Source organism: Mollisia scopiformis, assembly GCF_001500285.1.
Source record: "Mollisia scopiformis unplaced genomic scaffold LY89scaffold_35, whole genome shotgun sequence".
NCBI classification, from domain to species: domain Eukaryota; kingdom Fungi; phylum Ascomycota; class Leotiomycetes; order Helotiales; family Mollisiaceae; genus Mollisia; species Mollisia scopiformis.
In genome coordinates this window covers 119,680-144,845 of record NW_017263615.1, presented here as the reverse complement: position 1 = coordinate 144,845, position 25,166 = coordinate 119,680, and the positions used below count along the sequence as shown (strand labels likewise).

General features: G+C 49.0%; 10 protein-coding genes across 10 annotated transcripts; 4 read left to right on the top strand and 6 right to left on the bottom strand.

Annotated features, from left to right (window-relative positions):
- Window positions 1-233: 233 nt before the first annotated feature.
- LY89DRAFT_630770 (uncharacterized protein) lies at window positions 234-3,755 on the top strand. Its single transcript, XM_018211248.1, has 7 exons — window positions 234-659; window positions 715-907; window positions 959-1,339; window positions 1,387-1,962; window positions 2,015-2,126; window positions 2,182-2,445; window positions 2,527-3,755. The coding sequence occupies exons 1-7, from the start codon at window positions 378-380 to the stop codon at window positions 3,512-3,514; spliced, it is 2,796 nt and encodes a 931-aa protein (XP_018062082.1). The 5' UTR covers window positions 234-377; the 3' UTR covers window positions 3,515-3,755.
- A 1,354-nt stretch (window positions 3,756-5,109) lies between these two features.
- LY89DRAFT_691463 (putative O-methyltransferase) lies at window positions 5,110-6,486 on the bottom strand. Its single transcript, XM_018216332.1, has 2 exons — window positions 6,197-6,486; window positions 5,110-6,113 (listed from the first exon to the last, which is right to left on the bottom strand). The coding sequence occupies exons 1-2, from the start codon at window positions 6,440-6,442 to the stop codon at window positions 5,193-5,195; spliced, it is 1,167 nt and encodes a 388-aa protein (XP_018062081.1). The 5' UTR covers window positions 6,443-6,486; the 3' UTR covers window positions 5,110-5,192.
- Window positions 6,487-7,575: 1,089 nt separating this feature from the next.
- Window positions 7,576-11,174, bottom strand: LY89DRAFT_789416 (uncharacterized protein; the record flags this gene model as incomplete). Its single annotated transcript, XM_018223252.1, has 4 exons — window positions 7,576-9,355; window positions 9,415-9,800; window positions 9,869-10,298; window positions 10,378-11,174. 4 exons carry the CDS (start codon window positions 11,172-11,174, stop codon window positions 7,699-7,701), a joined length of 3,270 nt encoding a protein of 1,089 aa, XP_018062080.1. The 3' UTR covers window positions 7,576-7,698.
- A 1,060-nt stretch (window positions 11,175-12,234) lies between these two features.
- Window positions 12,235-14,346, bottom strand: LY89DRAFT_789415 (MFS general substrate transporter). The gene is made up of 4 exons (XM_018223251.1): window positions 13,814-14,346; window positions 13,361-13,739; window positions 13,229-13,306; window positions 12,235-13,176 (listed from the first exon to the last, which is right to left on the bottom strand). Exons 1-4 carry the CDS (start codon window positions 14,023-14,025, stop codon window positions 12,361-12,363), a joined length of 1,485 nt encoding a protein of 494 aa, XP_018062079.1. The 5' UTR covers window positions 14,026-14,346; the 3' UTR covers window positions 12,235-12,360.
- Window positions 14,347-14,490: 144 nt separating this feature from the next.
- LY89DRAFT_351669 (putative Zn(II)2Cys6 transcription factor) lies at window positions 14,491-17,198 on the top strand. Its single transcript, XM_018206925.1, has 5 exons — window positions 14,491-14,735; window positions 14,797-15,359; window positions 15,419-15,450; window positions 15,501-16,836; window positions 16,889-17,198. Exons 1-5 carry the CDS (start codon window positions 14,647-14,649, stop codon window positions 16,954-16,956), a joined length of 2,088 nt encoding a protein of 695 aa, XP_018062078.1. The 5' UTR covers window positions 14,491-14,646; the 3' UTR covers window positions 16,957-17,198.
- A 459-nt stretch (window positions 17,199-17,657) lies between these two features.
- LY89DRAFT_659972 (NAD(P)-binding protein) lies at window positions 17,658-18,634 on the top strand (the record flags this gene model as incomplete). The annotated part of the gene is made up of 3 exons (XM_018212535.1): window positions 17,658-17,893; window positions 17,951-18,155; window positions 18,212-18,634. 3 exons carry the CDS (start codon window positions 17,658-17,660, stop codon window positions 18,494-18,496), a joined length of 726 nt encoding a protein of 241 aa, XP_018062077.1. The 3' UTR covers window positions 18,497-18,634.
- A 287-nt stretch (window positions 18,635-18,921) lies between these two features.
- Window positions 18,922-20,491, top strand: LY89DRAFT_691457 (FAD/NAD(P)-binding domain-containing protein). Its single transcript, XM_018216331.1, has one exon. The coding sequence runs from the start codon at window positions 18,958-18,960 to the stop codon at window positions 20,467-20,469; it is 1,512 nt and encodes a 503-aa protein (XP_018062076.1). The 5' UTR covers window positions 18,922-18,957; the 3' UTR covers window positions 20,470-20,491.
- Window positions 20,492-20,529: 38 nt separating this feature from the next.
- LY89DRAFT_742492 (uncharacterized protein) lies at window positions 20,530-21,528 on the bottom strand (the record flags this gene model as incomplete). Its single annotated transcript, XM_018220827.1, has 1 exon — window positions 20,530-21,528. The coding sequence occupies one exon, from the start codon at window positions 21,526-21,528 to the stop codon at window positions 20,530-20,532; it is 999 nt and encodes a 332-aa protein (XP_018062075.1).
- A 571-nt stretch (window positions 21,529-22,099) lies between these two features.
- Window positions 22,100-23,689, bottom strand: LY89DRAFT_691455 (uncharacterized protein). The gene has a single exon (XM_018216330.1). The coding sequence runs from the start codon at window positions 23,439-23,441 to the stop codon at window positions 22,158-22,160; it is 1,284 nt and encodes a 427-aa protein (XP_018062074.1). The 5' UTR covers window positions 23,442-23,689; the 3' UTR covers window positions 22,100-22,157.
- A 308-nt stretch (window positions 23,690-23,997) lies between these two features.
- On the bottom strand, window positions 23,998-24,829 carry LY89DRAFT_545208 (MFS general substrate transporter; the record flags this gene model as incomplete). Its single annotated transcript, XM_018208233.1, has 2 exons — window positions 23,998-24,651; window positions 24,701-24,829. Coding segments are annotated over 2 exons (783 nt in total), but the record flags the coding sequence as incomplete, so codon positions are not given.
- Between the last annotated feature and the right edge of the window lie 337 nt (window positions 24,830-25,166).

The following is a 25,166-nucleotide window of genomic DNA, read 5'->3' as shown; positions in this document are numbered from 1 at the left end:
ACGTTTGACAGACATCGTCGAGGAACGAGGGACTCAGACATCTTCCTGATCCGAGTAAAGCTTTGGAGGAGATGTTTGATGATTGCGGAAGTGCGAAGACGATGTGTGTGAGGCTTTCGAGGCTTTCGAGGCTCTCGCACAACTTGGTGTCGAGAATGCCAGGGCTGTGCTGAGTTTGTGAGCGGCAATTGGTCTCAAACCCAGCCTCATCATATCTTCGTGCACCACCACCGGGCAAGGCAGACTGCGATGCGTTACATTTCTTCTTCGCAATCCTTCAATCATGTTCGCGTCGCGGAGTCAACGCGAAATGTAACCTTTCGAGGCTTTGCTCATCGATTTGGCCCGGAACGACATCGTGATTCTGGAAGGGGACAATGAGCTCCGCCGATGCAAACTTCCAGCAAGCGCTGGCAAAATTCAAGACACGTCTTACCAAGGAAGAAGAGGAAGATTTCAAGTTTACTTCGCTCGAAGATGTCGTCGTCGAAGTCAGCAACATCCAAACGAGGCAGGGACAACGGAGGGAGATGATGAACCTTCCGAGAATCAAGAAATTCCTCGAAGCGATGGCCCAATATGAAAAGATCATCGAGGTCTTTCTCAATGCTTCTGAAATGTTATGTTTTGTTTGGGGGCCTATGAGGTTTTGTTTGCATGTAAGCCTCTTCATCCTTTCGAATTTGAAAGAAGAAGGTGCTGATACACTGCCAGGTCGCGAGTACATGGGCAGACTCATTCGATATTCTGCTGGACGCATACCAAAGACTTGCGGAGAACATCCCTCTTTTCGGAGACTACCAAACAATATTTGAGTCTAATATACAAATGCAGGATGTCCTCGCTGTTGTGTATGAAGACATCCTCGAGTTTCATCAAACGGCTCTGCGATTCTTCAGGAGACCTGGTGAGTATACCCGTTTCGACTAAGTAAGCTTTACTAAAAATAGCGATTTAGCATGGAAACAACTGTTTCGGTCTGCCTGGAAAGACTTCAACAGCAACTTTCAGCATATCTTGGACGACTTGGCACGACACAAAATTCTTGTCGAATCACGTGCAAACATTGCTCAGATTCAGGAGGCTCAAGCATCGAGGGCTGCAGCACGGAATAGCTTTGCAACTCTTGAAGAAGGTCAGCGAAAGACACGACATCTTGAAGTCATAGGCTGGCTTTCCGCACCGAATGAGGTATTTGATCAAGAGGCCGCATTGAAAGTCCGCAGCGAAAATCCGTCTTCTGGAAAGTGGCTCCTCCAAGACAGTAAAATGAAAGCCTGGATGGATACAAGCAATTCTGTTGTTCCAACTCTGTGGATGAATGGCAAGCCGGGGGCAGGTAAAGAACTACATCTCTCTGCCGTCAGAGTTACTGACCTTGGCCAGGGAAGACTATATTGGCGTCGGTTGTGGTTGAAGCATGTCGCCAAGTCCCTTTGACGGCCACTATCTACTTCTATTGCAGCTATCAAGACGAGCAGAGAAAAAGGTTCCTTTCTGTTGCTCGAGCGTTGATCGCACAACTTCTCATCCAAAATTCGACGCTACTGCCATATTTACATGAGCAATGCCTTGCCAGCGGACAGGCTTCACTCGTCTCCCCTCAACTATGCGAAGACATTTTGAAGACCTGTTTGACGACAATGGGCACAGTTTACATCATCCTCGATGGGATCGATGAATGCGATCTTCCAGAAAGAAGAGCTATTCTCTCATTCGTGACTTCATTAGTTGCGAACAATGTTACCCCCGGCAAATTGCGCGCTCTGTTCATTAGCCAGGACGAAAACGACATCAAGAAACTGCTTCGCAATTGCACAGTGCTTCGATTGACGGATGAACACAATAGATCTGATATTGAAACATATGCATCCAAAAGATCACAAGAGATACAAGATAAATTTCAACTGTCAGACGAGACGAGACGTTACATTGTGGGCATTGTCCGTGACGGGTCAGATGGTAAGTTGAAGAGCACGCGAAACTATTTCATTCTCTTGACTGAAATATCTAGGCATGTTTCTGTTTGCAAAGTTGGTTTTGGCCAATTTACTTGCTCAATTGAATGTGGATGATTTGTCCAAAGAACTTCGCCCAGACACATTCCCGAAAGGATTTGAACAAGCGTGAGAAGCAACACCTATCTGAAACCAATACCCACTGACATGATATGATCTTCAGGTACGCGAGGATTGTTTCCCGAGTCTACCAGAACCCGAACCTGGTTGAACGTGAGACTGCTCAGAGACTCCTGGGCTGGATCACGTGCTCTAAAAGATCCTTCAAGTGGCATGAATTGCAAGCAGCCGTCTCGATGGATACGCAAGAACAGACCGTCGACTTCGAAAACCGTGGTCTCCGCACCCATGTCAAAGATATTTGTGGATCATTGATTGATGTGATCCCAGGCGATCGGGTCCAGCTTGTACATGGAACTGCCAAATCGTGAGTTTGCCGACAAAAACGCACAACCAACATCAAACTGTGTTGACTTTTGAGTTGATACTGATTCCCGCAATTCTTTAGATTCCTCATTGAAAATAAGAACGTTCGACTCTATGAAGAAGAGCATAAACTTGCAGTGTTATGCATTCAATACTTACTTTTCGATTGCTTCGACAACAATCTCACCGAAGATACTATTAGAGAATACGTGACGACCGGACACTATGCATTCCAGGATTATGCCATCATGCATTGGGTGGATCACTTGGAAGCTCTCATTCCCCATCTCTCAGCAGACCTTGTTGGAAGTATTGATCAGATATCCACAGCGGTTGTTGACTACTTCGAAGCGTATGGATCCTCAGATACTGGCGAAGAGGACGTTCCTGAAGACCTGAAAATCAGATGCCTTCAACTACAAAGCGTCAGCTTCTATAGAGAATTTCTTCTGCTCATCAGCTCAACCAGGAAGCTAAGAGAAAAACTGGATAAGCTTACTGGCCTTGGAGACTTGGGCGAAGTCATCAACAAGAATCGAAGAGAACTGGAGAAATTGCACTTATCCTCGACTCTGGAGTTCTCTACAAAAACCCAACTTCAACGGTACTATGGAGATAATTGGTACAAGTGTCCTCGTCACGCTTGCTACTATTTCCACGATGGATTTCCCGACGCTGCTCGCCGAGACAACCATACCGACAGACACGAGAAGCCGTTTGTTTGCACAGCTGCCGGATGCATACGGTTGTACCATGGCTTCAGCACCGTGAAAGATCTGAAGAAACACATGAACAGAGACCATCCGGATCCGGCAAACCTGTTTCCGAAAGTCAAAAAGCCGGCACCCAAACATACTTGTGCCATTTGCGCCAAGGAGTTCACAAGAGCTCATAACTTGAAGGCTCATATGAATTCTCATGCCGGCGAACGACCTTACAAGTGTAAGTTTTGCGAGAAGGCTTTCGTGCGGAAGCATGATAGGGAGAGGCATGTGGAGAAAATTCATCCTATGTCAGATGGGAACACGAAAGACAAGGAAATGGCACAGAGTTCTCAGGAGATTAAGTAAGACGAACTTAGTTGAGACTCTCTCTGCTGGCGAAAGCGACCAACTTGAAGTCTCTTCTCGAATTCAACGCAGGCGGCCAACCATCTCTTGTCCAATTACAGTGCAACTCTAAGCGAACTCGATCAGGCTTTTGTAACTCCTTCGCACGTGAGAGAAATATACTCGACTGAACACAGCGTTTGGGGATGCAAAGCAGAGTAATGCACCAAATCTTTTGGAGTTATATGCCACTGCAATACATGAACCGTCTACTCTTCCTCTAAAATTACCTCGGCACAAATCAACGGGTCCAAATGTAACTCTACGGACAAGAAGGATTGTGGCTGGAGACGTATTCCTGCCAATCACTGTCCAGTGGCTTCACGAACGTGTAAGCTTGATTGGATGGTAAAAGAGAGCTGACGAGGCTCTGCGGTATCCCCGATTGCTACTTGATGCGTGGCAGCAGCGCTCTGTACGGCCAGTTCGGTTTAGCGTGTCCGACAGGAACTGTCCTGTGACAGCACGGTGGGAAGCTCAGTACGTAGACGAAGAATCGATTCGGCTATCTCTTAGAATCTAAAGGTAAAGAAGAGAAGAGGAATGAAAGAGGGAAAGATCTAGATATATATATGCCAGGGGAAAGGGATGTCATGTGAGAGGCTAGGCCTCATCTGGCTTAAAGCTCGGGAACGCCACCATTCCCGGCCTGACCTCTGTCGCAGGCGATTAAGCAGGCGATTAGGCAGGCGATCCAGGTGATCCGTAACAATGTCGGAATTGAAGTGGTCCGAGAGTAGGACTAGGCTTATTATGGTGGGTGGCGTTAGCTCAGCTGGAGGTGTAGTTGTTGATGCCTTGTGGCCTGTCGACGTTTTAATCGATTCTTTAATGTCCGTGTCCGAATTAAGAAATAAAAGAAATAAATGTTGGGGGCCTTCGTATCACAGACGAATCAATGTGCGAGTAGAGTCGGCGTAACGCACACCCGAAAAGCGGTGCAAGAAAAAGCTGCCCTCGAGTTGAAGGCTCGTCGAGGATTGAGTGCCTTGAGGCCTTAAATTTCAGTTTTTCTTGTCTGTTCATGAAGGAAGTCGCCGACCTCCTAATCGTCGGCTTACAATGCCCCCCACACCACCCCCACTGTGGGAAGCTCAGCATTTGCGCAGTCATGTGACAACTGTCATGTCAAATAGGTACTGCCAAGGTGTTGTAATCATACAATAAGCAGCATTTGCTTATTTGGGGCTAGGTTACCTCTTGAACTTAATGTGGACCTATTTGCTGATTTGTTCCAGTTTCACGTTATCTAGTCTCATCTCACGTGACTGAAAAGGGGCAACTAGGCAGTAAGACTTGCACGAATCTGGGAAATCAGGCTTGGGTAAATAATCATAAGCAAGGCCTAGTTGCAAGCCAATTCTTTCCAGAATATGGTCAGTGGGTTTTAAATCCTTAATCAAGTTGCAATGGGCATTTCTACTTGTAGTAAGGATAGCGTAACTCGTCTTGAAACTGTCTCAACTTTCCCATGTTACACTTATCAAAGACAAGAAGGAACCTGGAGGAGAAATAACTTCCAAATTCTTGAATCTCGAATCCACAGATTCGAAAAGTTGGATCCAGTCCTCAGCATCGCGCTCCTTCGCGTTCTGGATGCCTTTCATGTAGAGGTCGGATGCCCTACACGATATGAGAGTCAGCGAAACCTGAACCAGCAAAAGAAGCTTGTTGAGATTAGTTCTGGCAAAGAGAGAAAGCCATCGTATCTTGGCTGTCTAGCCTTGTATGGCGACAGTGCACCCGGAGGTGGGAGAACTCTATCATTAACCAACACTCGCGCCCCTTTCTTCAACGCCGGGATCAAGTTACCCAATATTTTGGCTGCATACTTGTCTGACCAGTCATGCAGAACGTTGCGGATAAGGTAGATATCAGCTCCCTTCACAAGTTGCTCCGTGAAGAAATCATGTCCCATCAACTCCACCCTCTCGCGCAAGTCGTCGGGCACCTTAGTGCCCGTGATCACCTCAGGGTTATCGTGCACCACAATCCTAATATCCGGATCACGACGCGCGATTGCCAGACCCACTGTGCCTTTAGCACCACCTACATCTACCAATAACTTTGTCCCAACCCATGAGAAATTCTGCACCAGATGAGAAACGTTCTCACCCGGTCTGGAGTTCAAGAAGCTCATAGCATGGCCTATCTGTTGAGCCCGTCTCGGATCGCAGGATACGACTTCCATCATCGGAGTATCCGTAGCATAGACGAGTGCGAAGCCGGTCTCGTTCGATTCCTCTGAGCCAGGCCACTGCTGCATCGCATCGACGATTCTTGTGGACGCGGGCAACATCTCTTCGGCCACGAAGCCGAGGAATGCTCCCACGGGCGGGATCTCTGCTAAAGCTTTGGAGAGCGCTGTGTGAGCGACGATGCCGGGAGATGGCTCTGAGAAGATGTAGAAGGTCATGGCGTGGCGTAATAGGCGGCGGCAATCGGGTTCCGGGATTGAGCACTGACTAGCTATTTCTGTGAAGGTGGAAGTCGTCCCGGGAGGGAAAGAGTTGGCGATCTTGAAACGCTGGAGAGCTGTTATGCTGATCCAGGAATTGGGCTGGAATGAGAAGGATCACTGTTAGTCTCTATAAACTTTTCAAGGTGAGAAACGCACAACAGAGAAAGAGATGGAGCTCAAACCGGCGGGATCAGAGATTCGAGTGGGCCAAGCATCAGATTTGTGAGCTCATCGGTAGCTTCGAGCACAGCATTTCGAGCGGCTTGAGCTTCAGGTGGCAGGATAAGCTTGAGCGGACAAGAAATATCGAAAGAGGGAGTTGGGAGGTCATTTGCTGCGAGGCAAGCATCAAATTTAACTGTTTGTTCGTGGATAATGGACGAGAGCTCAACGATCCTAGTGCTGGTGTTGGTACTGGTTTGCGCCATTTGGTGGAATCGTATCAGGTCAGCACAGACACGTACGTTTCTTGTTGTTGTTAGCTTGGAATTCTTTTTCTCCAATTTTCTTTGACGACTTGTTTTCGGGCGATGTGTTACGAAAAACAAGACTTATCTTTGTTAAGTTGGATTCTGTTGGATTCTGTTGGTAATCCCAGCCGAACATTTACCCCCCTTCCAACGCGGTTAATCACCATCGCAGCTCTGCTCAGGCGCAACTTACACTCGCCTCACCCCCTGCTCAGGTTCCTCAGGCTCCGCGCCCCATGCTCAGTCACGATCGTGATATCGCTTTCGGTGACCAATCATGCTTACCTACTTTACCATTCGGTTCCGGCGCCCAAAGCTGTCAACTCTATACGACGATATAAGAGCCGGAATCGGCTCCTAGGGTTCCCAGACTGGACCTCCTAAAAATGAATTATGTCATACTTTCATACCAAAACTTGGAACAGTATTATTTGCATTATCACAATCTATCTATAAGACGGTTAGCGGGGAGCGGGTTCCACCGCCAGTGTGCATTGCGAGTTTAGAAGAGCCTGACAAAGCCGAGGCGCGCTCGCTCCGTCGAAACTGTTCACAAAAGAAGGGTGGAGATGTCTAATAATGATGCTACTAGACCAAGAAAAGTATGACGATTTAGACGTTCTTGAGAAACGTTAATCGAATACATCAAATTTGAAGAACTTTCAATGTTACGTTGGAGAATGTGTTGTGGAGGTGATCAGACTCCAACGAGCTCCACGACATGCTTACTTTGAGGAGTGTATAGTACACTCCTCGCCGAGAAGATCACTAGTGGCAACTTCTGTCTTCAAGACTGGCATCAAATTCAACCTCACAGCGAGGTCCCTTATTATCTCCCGCAAAATACGCCCGTTCAGTTTCCGATGCAGCCGTGAGCTTACTATCCTTCACCTTAAACTTCTGTACCCCAAGAGTCAGCAATGAGCAATGTGAGACCTCTATCCTCGTAGTCCTTGGTGTCGCCTGTTTCGTTCCCCGTCTTTGCCGTAGGTCCGGCTTCAGCAATGTTCGGAACTTCGATACCAGCTGTCGCCTCCTTAATTATCCACTTTTCTCGTTTGGGAATACTTGACTCCCTAACCCTCAGTAATCACATCTACTTGCCACCACTCCTCCACATCACCAGTACTCGCAACAGCCACTGAGTAAGAGCCACCTATACAAACTAGAGAGATGTACTATACTGAGGGTTCAGGTCATTAGCAAACCTTGGATCAAGGAGCAAGCATGCCACCAGAGCTTGAGACAAGAGCATCTTCCTGCTTCGCATCGCGGGCAGGGATGGCAACAATCATGAATCGGTCCACCATAGTTGCCGCTTCACAGCCCACCTGGCCCCATCCCATCCGGAACATTGTTCCCCGCGGAAAAGCACGAGAGAGATCACCATCGAAGGTCTTATCGACACCGCGAGCGAGGAACTGTACTACATTTCCATCGACCAGCAGCGCAGCCGCGCTGGCGATGCTAGTTGGGCAGCAAGGAAGCAGTCTTGTGTTCTGCATGGACAGCCAACCTAATGCCGAGAAGGCCAGGACTGCGCCCAGTATTGCTTCTAGTATTCTTGTGGCCGCTGCGTCCTGGAGAACGCGATCTGTTCCTGTTGTGTTGATTAGGGTCCCATTATGTGCAATAGAGTCGTTACCCGCCTGAAGGCCGATTGGTGCATTGACCAGCGTCGCGTTTGTGTTGCTCGCCGGGTACCTGTTTCTCCAGCTTATCGACTGAATATCCATAATACCTTGTTGAGTAACAATCGCATCGGCCACCGCCTGGGCCTGTGAGATGTTTTCGAGTGCGTCGGCGGGAACGCCGTAGTGCGACGTAGTCAGTAGGCTGAAAAACCTGTCTAGGCTGCCCACTGAGGGAATATTTAGGAACGTATCATAGTCCTCGGTGCTCGTCTGAGCATTTGACTCCCATACTGTGGATTCATTGGGTATTGGCGGGTATGATGGATCGATATACAAGTCGGTGCCGAAGAAGGTGGTGGCAACATCTACGCCCTCCAGCGTCTGATTGCAGCCCAGAGCCGATACAGATGTAACAATCGGTTGAGGCGATGTAGATGCATGACCCCAAGCCCACATATATGAACTGCAGCGATGGAATTCGATGTTCGTCCCATCGTCCGGAGTACCCCAGGTGTTCCCCGTACCCAATCCGAAGAAGAATCCAGTCGAGTTTCCCGAATAGTCTATCGTCAAGTGCGTTACGATGCTATCCAGGAAGTAGGAACAGGTTTCGTAGGCTTCATCTGGGATATATAAGGTGATTGTATCATTAGATGTTATATTAGCTTCTATCTTCGTCGGATCATACAGCCTGCATGCGAACCGTGGCCGCAAGGCGGGAACTGTGATATTAATCATCAGAGTCGAATTTGAACTATCATCGTCATCCACGTAGCGTTTTACTGATTCGGGTGGAATTTGGAATTCTGGAAATGCAAGGTTCTCGTAAGTGAAAGCAGGGTACGTTAGATTGCTCTCCAGTACTAGAAATGATGCAGCTACCGCACCTTCGGTATCTGGGCTGAGTCCACCTGAGTCACCGACGAATAATCCCATATTCGTTGTTATGAAAGAACCCACCGTTTGTAGTTGCGTTGGTGTTACTGTCGGGATCCACGCTGTATGGAATAGGGACGCTGATATGATGGTGAGTAACGACGCGATACCAAGAGCCATCGTATTAAATAAAGCTGCGTAGTTGGCGGTCCTAATTTCCTCAACTATAATTGATGGCATGCTGCGATCCAGAAGGTCTAGTCCCGCCGACGAGTCATAGACACTTCCGAAGCTCAAATTTATGTATGGTATCATACGTCGAGCTTGGAAATCCAGGAAGCCAAAGTAAAGGCCAACAAGACTGAAAATAATGGCAGGTCCAGTTGTCCACAGATTATGTAGATAGGTTTCGTTTGTTACCTCGCCGAGTCCCGAGTGCTCTTTGATAATTGAAATGCAACCTCTAGCCCAGCGATTAATCCAGCCAAAGCTAAAAAGCTAGCAACTCTTGCTAGGGGGTATAAAGCAGTAGGATATTTGGGATCCTGCTTAGTATCCGCTGCTTCAAGATCATCGTTCTCTGGTATATGATCAATAGCAGTGACAGTGAAATATCTCGAGCCGCTTCGATACTCGCTAATCTGATATTCAGAGCAGCCTAGCACTCCCGAGAGAGCCTTCGGGTCTGATAATGCCAGTCCTGACAGTGAGGCTAGAAGAGGCTCGCTGTGAATGAGAAGGGATGCTATTCCACTCAGAGAACTCGGGTTCGATGGGAGGTCCCGTGCTTTGGCAGTCCGTACCAGCTGACGACAAGAAGCAGGATTGAGATGGCCAGCAAAGCTGATATTAAGTGTGTAGTCATTGCCCGTACGAGCAATCGATCTTCCATTGTGATAGCGGACGCAGTAATTGGAGTCGACGTAGTGTCCATTAGGGATTCATACGCTATGATCGCTGCAAATTGCTGCCAATAATTCCGCCACATATCGTAAATAAATTCTTCGTCAAAAGGAAATGCTGATAATCCAGGGTCAGCATCTCCAGTAATATTTCGAAGCCGTATTGCAGTAATCGAGTTGTCATCCGGATCAATATAAATATCGTCTGGCTGAAAGTCTATATTCCCAACGATATTGGCGCTAGCACTGCTGTACGAAGCCAACAGAGCCGTTACTAGGTCCCATGCATGAATGCCATCCAGCATTGTAGGGTTTGAATTATTGGAAAGGGCTACGGATAGTGTCTGTGTGCTGTTTCGAGTGATGTCGAGAGCGCTTATGTTGTATGTCGGGGTACAGATGCTTTGAGTAGTGTGTAGAATGATCGGATCTTGGTCTCCGGCATAAGAATAGTTCACTTCCAGAGTGCCATAAACTATACCAAGCCGTCGATCCTCCGCAACCTCCGTTTACCATTCGACTAAAAGTCATGTTTGGCCGATGCTGGTCCACTCTTATATTGTATAGCCCTTGTGCTGTGGTGGCAATTTGACAGTCCGAAGAGCCACCAACAGAGCTCAAATTCATAGTGATAGAATTGGGCCAGGCAGTTTGGTCTGTTACCGCACCCAGACTTATCGCTGCTGGCTCACAGTCAAGATCGGCAGAGAAGCCATCCAATGTAGTTTGAAACTTGGTAGCTGGAGGTAGATCAGATGTTATTCGCGGATATGCAAACGGCACCGTGATACCATCAGGGAGTGTGAAGTTGAGCTCAACCAGACCATACATCATTGAGTACGGTAAATCTCCGGCCGAGTGGAAATTCTCGGTGCTGTTAATGAATCTATCCAGTTTAGTGACTGGCACCGACGAATGCGATACATCTGTCACGGACAAAGTTATAAGACCAGTTGAGAAGGCTATAATGATTTTGATCAATATGGAGGTGGATATGATGGCAGCTACGGCATAGTCCCCATTCCGGATAGCCTTAACGACTGATACTGGCTGCATCATAGACAAGTAGTCTAACAGCAAAGACTGATCCGCTTTTGCAGGGCCTTTCGTCATCCTGTACCATGGGGAGGTGACTTTTGATTGATACTCGATCCGTGCCCAAAGAGCGCCGATCAAAGTGAAGATGGCGGAGGGACCAAACGTCCAGAGGTAGTGGAGACCGGAAGTGCTTGTGGCCAAGCCCTGCTGGCGATTCGAAACGGCTAACAGTACTTCCATGGCAATGATGCATATCAAAAATGTCGCCAAGAAGCAGACGAACGTTCGTCGACGAAGGTACGTGGGATTCCACGAAGCTGGCGCCTTTGCTGTTGAAGCGTCGTATATGTCTGCCGTTGGAGTGGGGGGTAAGGCTTCTGCCACAGCACTGTACTCGTAGCCGGGTCTTTGCTGGAAGACATTGCGATAACGCTCTTAAATGGCTTTGTGTTTAATTCTCGACCGATCAAGTGTACCTGACTATTCTATCGTGTCAGAGTTGGCGATAATCGATAATTGACGACGAGGCTGTCATTGCCGTCGGGGTTAATCCGACAGACACTTCCTAATCTCCCACCATCGATACAAGAGCTGCATTCCAAGGCTGATCCTGTGACTTAGCTTGAGGCGAAGTAGCGTTGCATCGGGATCTACCTAGGTACTCCTGGAAGGAGAAGCGAGCCTGCACCTTTTGATTGCATCCATCCCGCCGCAAGGCTCTCTGCCTGTATCTATGCAGAGGACTGCATTACATAGGAATTTTAGACGGCATTTTTTTGCCTTTCGCTTCCAATACAGTTAGTCAGCATCGCTGCTCTGCTCAGGCGCTACTCACCCTTACCTGCTCAACTCAGGCTGCCCAGCTCTCGCTTATAAAAACCAATCATACCTAGCCGTGCAAAGTCTACACGATTATGTTTAGGGGGACCAACTCGGCTTCTTAGAAACTTAAATAGGCCTTCCCCCCGGTATAAAAAAAAGGGAAGAAAACAAATTACAGTGGTTGATTACAGCACAAATTCGTCTCGCGCATGGCGTGGCCTTGGCTCTTTCCAAGGAGAACATGCTCTTACGTCCCTTCTAAACCTTTATTCTTTCCTACTTCATCCTACTAGGCACTGCTTGCTTCCCCATCTACTACTTCGAATTTTCTTGTATGTTGCAAATTGTTTTAAAGGGACTACTTTGTATCCGTCACCTTTTTAGCCACTACTCTTCTTAATAAAGATGGGTAGGCGGAGAGACTCCGAGGGGTTTATTAAAAGAGTGTAGCGAATAGGTTATGCTTCCTAATGGTGACATTAAATCTATCATCGAAAACTAGCTATGTAGGGAATGAAATAGCAGAAAGTCGCAACGATCTCCTTGTGAAAAGTGCTGCAAATGGTAAAAGATATCTATGATACCTCAACCTCAACATGGTATGTTATAACGTCACAGCAAAACGCTCCCTAAGCCACCCTCCGTAACGATAGAAGAAGAATGGCACTGGAAGAAAAGCCACGGCTATAAACCCTAGGACGCTATTCCCCCACCCAAGTCCTAGAGCTGCATACAAAGACGGCCCTGCCAATGGAATGAAAGCCGCAAAAAGAAGTCGGACAACCACGTTCGCAGCCAACGCAGAGGCAGCAGCCTCCGGGCCAAAAGCATCCACCATGTAGAGCTGAGCGGGCATCACGACCCAGAGAAAGCCGAATCCAAAGAAGGAGGTGCCGATGATGGGCACGATCCAATGTGTCTGCTTCTCGGCGGCCCAGCCATACCAGAAGATGCCGACGGGCACGGCTGGCATGACCCACATCATGGGCTTCAGGCGTCCTTCAGGTTTGGGCGAGTCTCCAAGTGCCTTTTGCAGCTTGTCGCTCACGGTGGCATAGACTCCTAGAGAGACGGCCATGCCAATCCCAAGGCCGAGATATGACAAGCCAGAAACGCCGGCGGAGAAGTGGTATTGTTCCTCAAAGACCGTGGGAAACGTGGTGAACAGCATAAAGATGAGGCCGAACATGAACCCGCACAGGAGGGCAAGGAGGAGGACTATTGGCGATAGGATGAGAAGTTTTGTTGGTCGAGTGATCGCGCGGAGGAACAGCTGGCGGGGGGCCAGGCCTCGATCCATCTTCGAAACTAGAGTAGTATTACCAGTTTCTCTCCGGAGGCGAGCAGCTTTCCATCCGAGGAGCACGACGGCATTGGTCTCACGGAGGAGGAAGATTGATACCGTAAATGACACTCCTGCCTAGGTCGAACCGTCAGCCACTCGAGAATCGTGGGGGTTGAGCTCTACTCACTAGGATTATGATGATCCAGAAAGTCCACCGCCAGCCAATGGATTCGGACACAAAGCCACCAATAACTGGGCCCAAGACCTGGAAGGATCGTCAGTGTCATGACGGTTTACGTGAGGGGATGTCGCTACTTACTGGTCCCAGAAGTGGTCCCACGAAGAACACAGACATCACCCTCCCCCGCTGAGCTGGCGGGACGACGTCGGCGACGGTTCCTCCACCCACGGTCAATGGGCCCGACGAAGCACATCCGGCCAGGAATCGAAAAACGAGAAACATGCCGGTGTCGTTGCTCAGCGCACAGCCGATGATAAAGCCAATGTACATGACATTGCAGGTGTGGTAGATGACCAGACGTCCGTACAGTTCGGACAGTGGTGCAATAACCATGGGCCCCACGGCGAAGCCGGCTAGGTAAATGGACACGGTGAGACTGGTAATGGTAGAACTCGTGATATGGAACTCGTTCGCCAGCGCGGCAGCTCCAGGTGCGAACATGGTCGCGGCGAGGTTGCTGTATGTGTAGTAGTCAGTAGGGGTTTGCTTCTTCGCCAAAGGAGAGCCAGAACAGAACTGCCTTAGCCTTACGCAGTGAGTAAGAAAGTGCTGGCGAGGACGACTTGGGTCATGCGTTTCCATGCTGGCCAGTTGCGCGGATTTTGGGGATCGTCGGGCCCATCCCAGTCGACGACATTGTCCTTTGTCTCTTGTTCAATTGTTGTCTGGTCAGGCTCGCTAGATTGACAGCCGTCTTCCAATATGGCCGGCTTCTCATGGGCGGATTCCAAGTCGGCCGCCATGATATGCTGTCGAGGGTATTGTGATTCTGGGATATTGGCGCGTGTGTGTCGTGTTGGGTACTCGATATCTGACAGCAATGAGATCAATTAAGAGTGGATGTTTTGTGGAAGAGAGAAACAAGAATAAAGAGAGGCTGTTGGAAGAGAGAAGCATTAGGAAAGACAGGCTGTTGATTTTATATGTACAGTACGAGTATTGCACTACGGATGACCCTCGCAATGTTGGGAAGTTCCGTTCACGGGGTTAAGAAGTCTAACTCCTTCACCCCTTTATATTGAATAGGAGACATACGCCAACGTGGAGATTTGCTTAATAAAAAGGGAGTGCGGAGAGTGAGTGAACGCGGAGGGTTGGAGGAGCAAGCATTGTGAGCAGCGCACGGACGCTCGATGCGGAGGGTGGACGCGGAGAGTCGGACGGTCGTTGGCTTTCTTCATTATTTCTCGGTTCGCGCCGCCAGACAACTTCTTTCTCTTCTTCTTCATCATCATCTTCTTCTTCAAGTCGCTGTGAAACTGTTCGAGAGCGGATCAAGGGACATATTGGAGTACCCAGATTGCTGCGTAAGTTACGAGGTTGAGCTCCGCGAGCGCCTCAATATCAATCCAGTTACACACACCATGGCAGACAATGCTCAACGTCCGCGTCCGCCGCCAAATCGACGTAGAGACAAGGTCCAACTATCCTGCGACCCTTGCAAACACCGAAAGTACGTGCTCCATACATTAACCATCACAAAATCGTGCACGCTATAAAACTAACTGTGCCAGGCTGAGGTGCGACCGACACCAACCATGCGGAGCTTGCTCAAGGCGTGGCCTCACCAACTCCTGCAATTATGCAACAACATCTTCTTCTACGCCCGATGCTCAGCGGTCCGTTGGGCTGCGACAGTCCACCAACCTCCATAGCAGAATCTCAGAACTGGAGAGCCTTGTCGTGACGCTCATGGAAGGCCAATCACTCCCGACTCCACCACCCGCATCGAAATCGCCGAGACCAAGCTCGCTATCATTCACAGATGTGTTCCTTGAGATCCGGAGACCAAAGGCATCCCAGGCTGAAGCTGCATCCCCGGCAGACCCTGGCACCCTAAAGTTGCGCGAGTCTGGAACCAGCTATGTCCAGAGTGCCCATTGGGAAGCCATTCTTACCAAAGTTAGAGGACTGAAGGAGGACTTGGTCACTGATAGTAAGGCTCCGACTGGTTCACACTTGTTCTATGGCCCGAGTCGTCATGCAACTCGAGATGAAATACTGGCTGCTGTTCCTCCTCGTCCAGTGGTTGACCGCCTTGTGGCCCTTCACTTCGATTCCTACATTATCACTCCGTGTCAGTACATCCAAGTTTGCTTTCTTTCCTCTCTCAGAGATATTGACTGTGTGCTGTAGATCTCATTCATAGCAAGAAGTTTCTCCGAGAGGTAGGTTCTTTCGAACCTAGCCGATTACAAGCAGTCTGACATTTGACCAGTACGAAATGTTCTGGGAGGATCCGTCTACAACTTCTATCGCTTGGATCGGTCTCATGTTCTCCATGTTATGTATTGCTGCGCAGTTGCAGGCCTTCACCATTGACTTCACTGACGGACGAGCCGAATCGCTCAAGGCGGAATATCTTACCATGAAGGATGCCTTCCGGGAGAAGGCCGTTCAGTGTCTCATTCTGGCTAGGTATACAACGGGAGGACCATACATCCTGGAAACCCTTATCACGATCCTTACTGGAGAGTTTCTGCTCTTGAAAGATAGCGCTACCGATGGCTGGCTTTTGATCAGTATGATCCTCCATCTTGCAATGCGCATGGGCTATCACCGGGACCCAGATCACTTTCCCGGAATATCTCCATTCGAAGGTGAGATCCGTAGACGCATCTGGACTACAATCATTATATTAGATCTCGCACTCTCCTTGGAGATGGGCCTTCCTCGAAGTGCCACGGATACGCACATCGATACAAAACTGCCATGTAATCTGCTCGACTCTGATTTTGAAGAGCTCACGACCGAGATGCCTCCGCCAAGGCCAGAAACAGAATGGACGCCGGTGCTCCCTCTCATTGCAAAAGGGCGACTAATATCAGCTCTCGGCTTGATTTGCGACGTCAACACCGATATCAAACCCCCTTCCTACGACGAGATCATCAAGGTCGACGCACTTCTTGAAGACGTGCACAATCGGGCTATTCCGCCCGTGCTGCGCTGGCAGACTATGCCACACCCCATCACGGATAGTCCAAACCTTGTGATACAACGGGTAAGTGTAGAAATGAGCTACTACAAATCACGCATCCTCCTGTATCGGAGAGCTTTGATCGGCTACCCACTTCGACAGTCTCAAGAGTGGGACAAGGAGTCAGTGCGAATCTGTTTAGATTCCGCACTCAAAATTCTATCGTTTCAACAGATGCTTCACGAAGAGTCTCAGCCATTTGGTCGTTTGTATCAGCTCAGATGGAAGGTCGCCCATATTTTCAACCAGGATGTTCTCCTTGCAACGAGCGTGCTCTGTCTCTACCTTCAAGACGTCGATAAGTTTGAGTTGCCTGCGACTGCAGGACAGACAACGTGGTCGCCTAGGGCTGAAGAGATTCGACAACGACTAACGATCTCGCACACGATTTGGCTTCAAATGAGTACAACATCTGCGGAAGCGGGGAAAGTAGCGAAAGCTCTGAGTATCGTCCTTGGAAACACAGAAGCGTCTGCTGCTGAGGACGGTAGCGGGTCCGCCGCTTCTTACGACTTTCTGACGGATTTTGATTCCATGCCTCTGAATGGATTTGGTGCATCGTCGTTCAACAATCAATGTGAGAAGCACACTCGGTCATGCTGACTGGAACTAACAAAAGGACTCATCAGATTTTCCTTCTGCCTTCTACGCTCCTCTGACGTTTTTTGATAATGTATTAGAAACTGGGGGGACATGACAATATGATTGTTTTGCTTGGGCTGAAGCACATAAAGCGGGCCCTTCGAATGGCCCAAATGGCGGGTAGGTTTTTCAGTTCAGCTCGCCAGTTCGTTTACTTATATTCGTTGCACAGTTTTTTGTACCTTGGGGACATTAAGGTTAAGCGAGGCCCCTTCGGCTAAAAATGGTACCCAAATCAGCTCTGACAAGAACCCTTGATAAATATGATAAGGACTGCGAACGGCCACTGTTATGATCTCTTAAAAGGCTCGTAACATGGGTAAGATCTTAGTTGGAAGCTCATTTGACGTTGGTAACGAGAGTCGTATCACGAGCGTGGCCTCTCTTCCCTTCGAAGTGTTTTAACGGGTTGATACATGATGATGGGTGTTAAGCATATTACTCTCACTTCTCCAACTCTCATCGTCGATCAATGGCAAATTAGAACCTATTATGAGGCCGCGTTCGGTTATGTTTTTGTTACCGGCTTACCAACTGCATGTTGGTCATTGTTCCAACCGGCCGGGAGCAATGCAGTAAGACGGCGAAAGTTCGACGATCCCGACTATTGTTCCCCATAAATTTGTTCGATGAGATACAGTTGTATCTCCTAATAACTTTAGACATCATAGTAAAACCCTTCATTCTATTGTCCGCTCCCAGATTTCCATCTATTCTTACGAGTACTTGTCGAAAGCGCGACTGCAAATACGTCCAATGAAGCTCATCATAACAGGCGCCACAGGATTCGTCGGTAAAGAAGCCGTCCGCCAAGCTCTTCACAACCCCGCAGTGAGCTCGGTGGTAGTTCTTGCTCGCAAGCCTCTTCCGCAAGATACTCCTGGACTCGATGAAGGTAACGCGAAGTTACAATGGGTTGTTCTTGAGGACTGGACGAGTCCCTACTCGGAAACTGTCAGGGAGCATGTTATGAATGCCGATGCGTGCATTTGGTTAGTATTCCAAGGTGTCCCTGTTGAGATAAGAGAGAAAAGCTTATATGTGAAAAGGTCCTTAGCAGTCACTCCCTCAAAATCCAGAGAGATGGACTTCGCATATGTCACCAAAATTTGCTCTGACTACACTATCAACGGCCTCAAAAATATGGCCGCTGTCGCGAATAAACCTTTTCGCTTTGTATATGTATCAGGAGTCACCATTGAGCGCGACCAGAGCAAGTCTCTGACTTTCTTAGCCGATTATCGGCTCATGCGTGTATGTCTATTTCCCCCGCATTTTACTTGGATTGATCAAATTAACACGGACCACAGGGCCGAGTCGAAAATGAATTATTGGAGTTTGCTGAGCAACATAAACCCAATGTCCAAGTCACTGTTGCGAAGCCTGGCGGCATCGAAGGTCCCGGTGTGGCTATCTCAACTGCTGCGATGCAAGCCGTGTTCGCTTTGTTTGGTGACACGCCCACTATCCACGTTTCGGAACTTGCGGCTGCTTTGATTGATCAGTGTTTGAATGGTATTACGGAGGATCCTTTGTGGGCGAAGGAATTGGTAAGAATCGGTAAACGGGTATTGCGAGACGATGGCGGGCTGTAGTAAGCAAGTTTTTCTACTCGAGTAAAGTACAAGACTGCTTTTAATCATGTTTCTTGGCGGGATTGTTCAGTGCTTTTCCCAAAGGTAATGTGGCTTTGAGCTACTCGAAACCATGTCGACTTTACTATGAAACTACACATAGACTCGAGATCAATTCTCTGTTCCGTTGGTTCTGCTTTAGGTTCTGGTAACGCACTGCTGCTTCGACATGAGTTGATAGCGAACATACTGGCGAGCAAGGTCTGTATAGAAATTTAAGTTAAATTCAGCGTAAGATTAAAATTTTCTAGAAACGAAGTTAATTATCCTAACAATGTAATACTTTTCTTCACAAATAATCATCACGTGCAAAGAGTTACACAAGGTTATACAATACTTACCCCGCATCGCTATCATTCGCATGAATCATTTAATCCATTACTTGTAACTCTTGTCCCCGCACCCACCAATGTGATTTCGTCATGTCATCCTCTCAGACCGACATCATCGATAGCTCTATTCGTCTCGAGAAAGTCAAGAATGTGGTTGTTATCGGAGCTGGCATCAGCGGCATAGTCACGACTGCCCATCTGCTCCGGATAGGCCTCAATGTTACTGTCATCGAGCGAGCAGATAAGGTTGGTGGAGCCTGGAACTACAGCCCGCAGCCAGATCCAGACCCGCCGTTTCCCAGCATGCGGCCTCCAACCCCGGAACTCCAGCAGTCATGCGTAGAAGGGCTCAGTCTACAGGATATGAAATCTCGATTCGCGCCTCCAGGCCCAGTGTACGCCAGTATGAAGAGTAGGAATAGCGCTGCTGTCATGCAGACTTCATTGCTGGGCTGGCCGGAGGGTACAGAAGACTATATGGGCCATGAGAAGGTACTAGCCTATCTACAAGACCTCGCCTGCGTCTACCATGTCAATGAAAGGGCCCGTTTCAGCACTCGAGTAGAATCAGTGGCAAAAAGGGAGAGTGACGACCGGTGGCTGGTACAGACCTGCGAGCTGATAAGAACCACCATAGGCTATACGTTGAAGAGAGATACTTGCGAGTTCGACGCCGTCGTCGTGGCTACCGGGAGGTACAATGTCCCCCGTGTGCCTGACATCCCGGGCTTATCTACTTGGAAGCAAGAGTTTCCAAGTCGTGTATCTCACTCGAGACAGTACCGCACCCCAGACAGGTTCTGCAACAAGATAGTCCTTGTTATTGGAGGGTTCATCTCCTCGCTGGAGATTACCAATGACTTGACGAGCAACGGTGCAAAGGTGTACCATAGCGCAAAAGACACCATGTTTGATTTCAGAGATCGGGTAGATCATGAAAATGCGGAAAAGGTGCCTATGGTGGGAAAGTTTACCATCACGAGTGAAGACGTTCCAACTCCACGGTTGTTGGATGATGATAGTCCTATCCCGGGAAGAGTGATCCTAGAGAGTGGAAGGGTTCTTGAACACATACACCATGTGATAATAGCAACAGGCTACTTGTGTTCATACCCCTTCCTAGGCCCCACCCTAGAGGCGCCATCTATGCCACTCCAGGATGCGGATGAGAAGGTTATCATTACCGCCGATTACAGAACCGTTCATAACCTACACGAGGATATTTTCTACATCCCAGACCCAACCCTCGCTTTTATCGGCGTGTCGCACTTCGCGTCCACTTTCTCGCTTTATGATTTTCAGGCCCAGGTCCTAGCTACCGTGTTCGCGGGCCGAGTGCGGCTCCCCTCGCAGCCGGCTATGGAAGTGGAGCAGATGCGACGCAAAAGCAGGGTTTTACCGGGGACGTTCTTGAATAGTATATTCTTGCTCGACGATTTCGTGATACGCAGACTGCTAGAGTGGGTGAACCAGGATCTGGTAGCAGGCGGGTTCGAAGCTTTGCGGGGACCAGATCCTAAGTGGCGGGATGAGTTCAAAGTCTTGAGGGAGAATGCTCGGCCGCTCTTGGGTAAGTTTCAAGATAATTACTTGAGCTCTTAATCTAAACCTTCTTTACTCCCCTTCGTCACTCATTATGCCTTACGATCAAAGACACCTGCATCACTCAGCATTCCCATTATACTCCCAATGAACCCAAAGCCCCGTCTCAACTAACTTCCACTGTCCTCCGCCATTCGTAAATCCCTCCTCATCACCACCTCTCAAACAAGCACCCCACTGCGCAACCTTCACAACCGGCTTCTTCTCCCTTCCCAGCTCAACTCTCTTCTCCTCCAACCACCCCAAGAACTCCCTCCTCAACTCCTTCAACCCCCAATCCCTATCATTCCCTCTCACCACCTCCTCCTCTCCAATTTCCGCTCCCCCAAAAGTCCTAACCAACTCCCCTCCACCACCCGCCTTCCCAATACTACTCCACGGCATCAACAAAACAGTCACGCTCTCCAACCCCAACACCTCCTCGCCAAACTTCAAAAAATCCCCCCTCTCCAACGTCGCCTCGTCAATAACCAAATTCCTAATCTTCCCTCCGCCCTCAACGCAAGCAGGCCACTCCGCTTTCACGCTCCAGAAATCCCGTGCTGGTCCACGACCATTGGAGAAATAGACGCTATCTCTTCGGGAATCGAATGCCTGATGAAAACCTTTTCCGAGCGGAGAGGAGAGCACGGTGTAGTGGCGGAGACATTCTGTGCGGGATTCGTGGGAGATGTGTAGGAGGACTGGGAGAGAGGAGAGGGTTCTGGGAGCGTGCTGGCGCGGGCAGGACGGGATGGGACAGGTTGAGGGGCAGGTTGGGAGGGAGATTGTGTGGAGGGTTGGGGGCGGGAGGGCGTAGGTGTAGATTTTGAGGCGGAGTTCGGTGGGGAGGAGGGGGAAGAGGTGGAATGTTTGGAGGGGGGAGGATGGTGATGAAGTTAATGTTTGGAATTGTGGTGTTGAAGTTGTGGTTGAGTTTGAGGGTGCATCCAAGGCATGATGCGGGGTCGTGGAGTGCATGGTGCCGTGCAGCTCGTCCTCCATTTGAGCTGGAGATTCAGTTTGTGCTTGAGAGCGAGAATGAGGAAGAGATTCAAGGAGAAAACAAGAAAACGACATCTTTGACCTGCGGTTTTCTTTGGGAGAGATATATGAGAGAAGAAGTAATCAATTGCGATAACGGAGATTCTTATCAGGGAACAGGGAAGGGGAGCGATGAGGTGATGGCTGAGATGGCCACGTGCCGTGAGATCTCACGTGGAACCTGGAAGGAGTGGGGGTTGCCCGAGGTTTTACCCGAGAGCGCTGAGGATGGTTCACTCCTTTTCGCCGAGTATGATGAGACGTTGATAAGAGTTCGATATTTCTTCTATCAGCTTGACATGTTCTGCAATTTGATCAAAGGATGCTGGAAGTGAGTTCCCAAAGCCTATGTTCTTGAAATTCAAAGACAATTGAAAGCCAAGCTTGATAGAGCGAGCCCAAAGAAATCACACTTTGTCTTCCTAGACCTTGGATGTCTTGCCGGGAGTTATTCGACAAGGCATAATTGCTATTTCCTTGGCCATGGCGAGATGTGAAGGATCAGTAAACTTATCCCGGCCTGGATGCATCGTTGGCATCGCTTGCCGCGGTAAATATGTTGCAGGGACATCCCAACCCCAAACTGCTGGGAACCTTTGACGAGAACTCGCTTGAAAAAGGGGTTGGAATCAAGATTCATGCTACTTGTGCTACAAATTGGTATATCATAAATGCGGTAAAAAGTCCGCCCAATTAACATCCTCATACAACGGCGCAGGTAAAGCCCTCAATGTAATCAAGGACTCCGTCAATACAATAGCTCTCGCCCCAATGTACGCCACCACAAACGGACCATGAACCGCCAACTTTGCCCAATATGGCAACATATTCGCGACTTCTAGAATCGATGTCGCGCCCTCGACACCGAATATCTTTCTCCCGATCCACGGCGCGAAATATGTACCAAGCGGTAAAGCAATACAGTATACAGTGATAAGTCCCAGATCAGCGAAATTGGCAACAGTCCAGAGGTACCACTCGACCCGAGAAGGAAAAGCAAGTAACCACCCAACCGAAAGATGGAGTCCGAAATACACGACCTGGAAAAAGAGACAGTACCACATCATCCCCCAAGTAATCCCTTCCGCAGGCAGAATCCTCGTATTAGGAAACGTCTGTCTAGGCTTCGGCTCCTTGTCCTTCCCATGATCAAACACAACACTGATTCCAAACCAGAAAGGAGCTATCAAGCTCTTCGCATCGGGCGGACTGCTGACGAAATCTAAGGGCGTGAAAATGTACGTCTGTCGCGCTTCTTCTTTCTCGCAGATCTCCTTCATGGAGATCTCCATGGGTAGGATCTCGGGTCGGAGGGGATCGAGCGGTTTGTAGTACCAGAAGAAATAATCGTGTAAAGTGCAGAGGATGAAAGCGATGGTTGTTAATTCGAGGGGGGAGAGGCCTATGTGCTGGATGCCGCGACCGATGCATTGGAGGCTGAACCAACAGATCTGGATTAAGGTGATCAAACGTGCAAAGCCGTCCGCTTTATCGACGGCTGTGATGTCGTCGCTGCTGATTTGAGGCATGGGGATGTAGTTATTCTTCACGAGAAAAGATAGTTGATGGCTGTCGACAGGAAAGGGTTCCGCATCAGGAGGCGCGACTTTGATCCCTCCCATATCGGCGTAGAAACCATGCCGGATCGTCCATCCATTATATCCCATCCCTCGAAAGATCCTCACAGATTGGTAAGCCGAAAGCCATTGTTCGGCCGTCGTAGCGACGAGGACTTCGGGGAAGAAGATGGCGAAGAGTTGCCAGCGAAATTTGTAGAAGAGGAATCGCCAGCTTTGTTCTTCGCCTAGACGAGGGAAGTTGAGACACAGACACGTCCAGGTGCAGAGGTAGATTGTTGAGAGGGAGCCCCAGAGGATGTCGCTGGTTCCGCGGTCATTGCCTGATGATACCCAGCCCCAGGTGAGGTTTGCTGCAGGAGTGGGGTCCATGCGGAGAGTGCGAGGTAGGGAGCCTCAGCATATCGGGGATGGATGATGAGTGAAGAGAAAATGGAAGTGTGAGAGAGGGGTCAGGTATGATATCTATATTACCACTGTGGACAGAAATAGAAGTGGGAGCGCCACTTGAGCCGCTCTTTGGGGGCCAGACCTGACTCAAGGGACGAGAAGACAGGCCTGTTGAGATAAGCTGATTTCTACAGATTATAGTGGATTATAGTGGACAAAGAGAGTTTCCGGGCAGATTGGGGGCCGTGATATCAGAGGGACTGGGTAACGTTGCGGGCCGCGCGCTTACTGCTTGGGTTCTTGGGTTTGGGGCCTCAACCTGAGGGGTTTCAGGCTTCGCTTCCCGCCTGCCGGACACTCCAGCTGAAGATCTAGATCGGACGAACCATGCACGCCGCACGCTACCCAGAACCTTGATTCATGCATAAATTACGTGTCTATTTCACGCAGTGGTATTTATCTAATCTATCTTGTGTCGCAAATCAAAGGGTATCTGTCTATCGAATTCCGGGTATCCTCACTTCCACTTGCGCACGTAAAATGCTCTTGATCGAACAGTGAAGTAATCCGTTAGGAAGGTACTATTGTATCCGTTGTAGAAATAGCTGATGAAGAACGCTGGCAGTAATAACAGGATACGACGAAAGGTGAGTTGAGCCCACACAGCTTTGAACTCAGAGGACCAATTCGGCTGCTTGTGGATGATGACTTTGGAGCCATCCTTTCGCCAGACCTTGGATGGGGGGCTCAGGAAGAGAGCAATGGGAAGACCGAGACACATGATGACGATGAATACGATGTAGGTAGCGCTTCCCACAGATCCAGCCGTTGATCGATTCGCATTCAGGACAAGATTGATCGCACCTCCAACAATTGGACCTGATGCTTTTGCGGTTTGCCAAATAGCCAGGTAGAAAGCTCTCTCGTGTGGACTCGGATACCCGATAATAATAGCCGCTTCAGCAGCCCAGAAGAATCCCGCGGATATTCCACAAAGTGCGCTGCCGAAAAGCAGGAACCAGGTCGTAGGGTGGACATTGTTCGTATACAAACCAGCTCCATACAATGGGTAGCCGATGGCACCGAGAGCAAGACCGTACGGGAGACCGATGCGGTTATTGATCGCGCCTGCTGCTACGCAGACAATGGAGAAGAGACCATACACCAGGGCATTGGCTGCTGATACAGCGTACTGCCAATATTCTCAGTAAAATATGACATCCACAGAAAAATCTACTCACAGGCTCAGCAACACCTCCTACTCCAAGTCCTCCCAACGCATCCCACATTCCAGGAGCTGTGAAAGAGACACCGCTTGCAACGGCGACTTGAAAAGGTACAGAACGATACCATGATTTCTTTTTATTGGTATTCGCACCTAGAACTCCTGATTCGTCGAGCTCTGAGGTTGAGTCCACTGGCTCCTCTTGGCCATGTCCATGATCGACTCCCATTTTGGCTTTTCAGAGATCAGGACACAGCATGCGAGAAGGATTTTGATGTCGGGTGATATAAAATCGGTGTCGAAAGTGGGATTTCGATCTTCTGCTACCGTGATGCTTGAACGGAGGAGGAGATCCTTTTTATGTATTCATAGCAAGATCTCACAAAATACGATAACCCCAAACGTCGCTGAAAGTTTGCCACAAAGTGGGATTCTGACACATATTTTCGCCATCGCGGAAGCATGAAAATATACTTCATCGC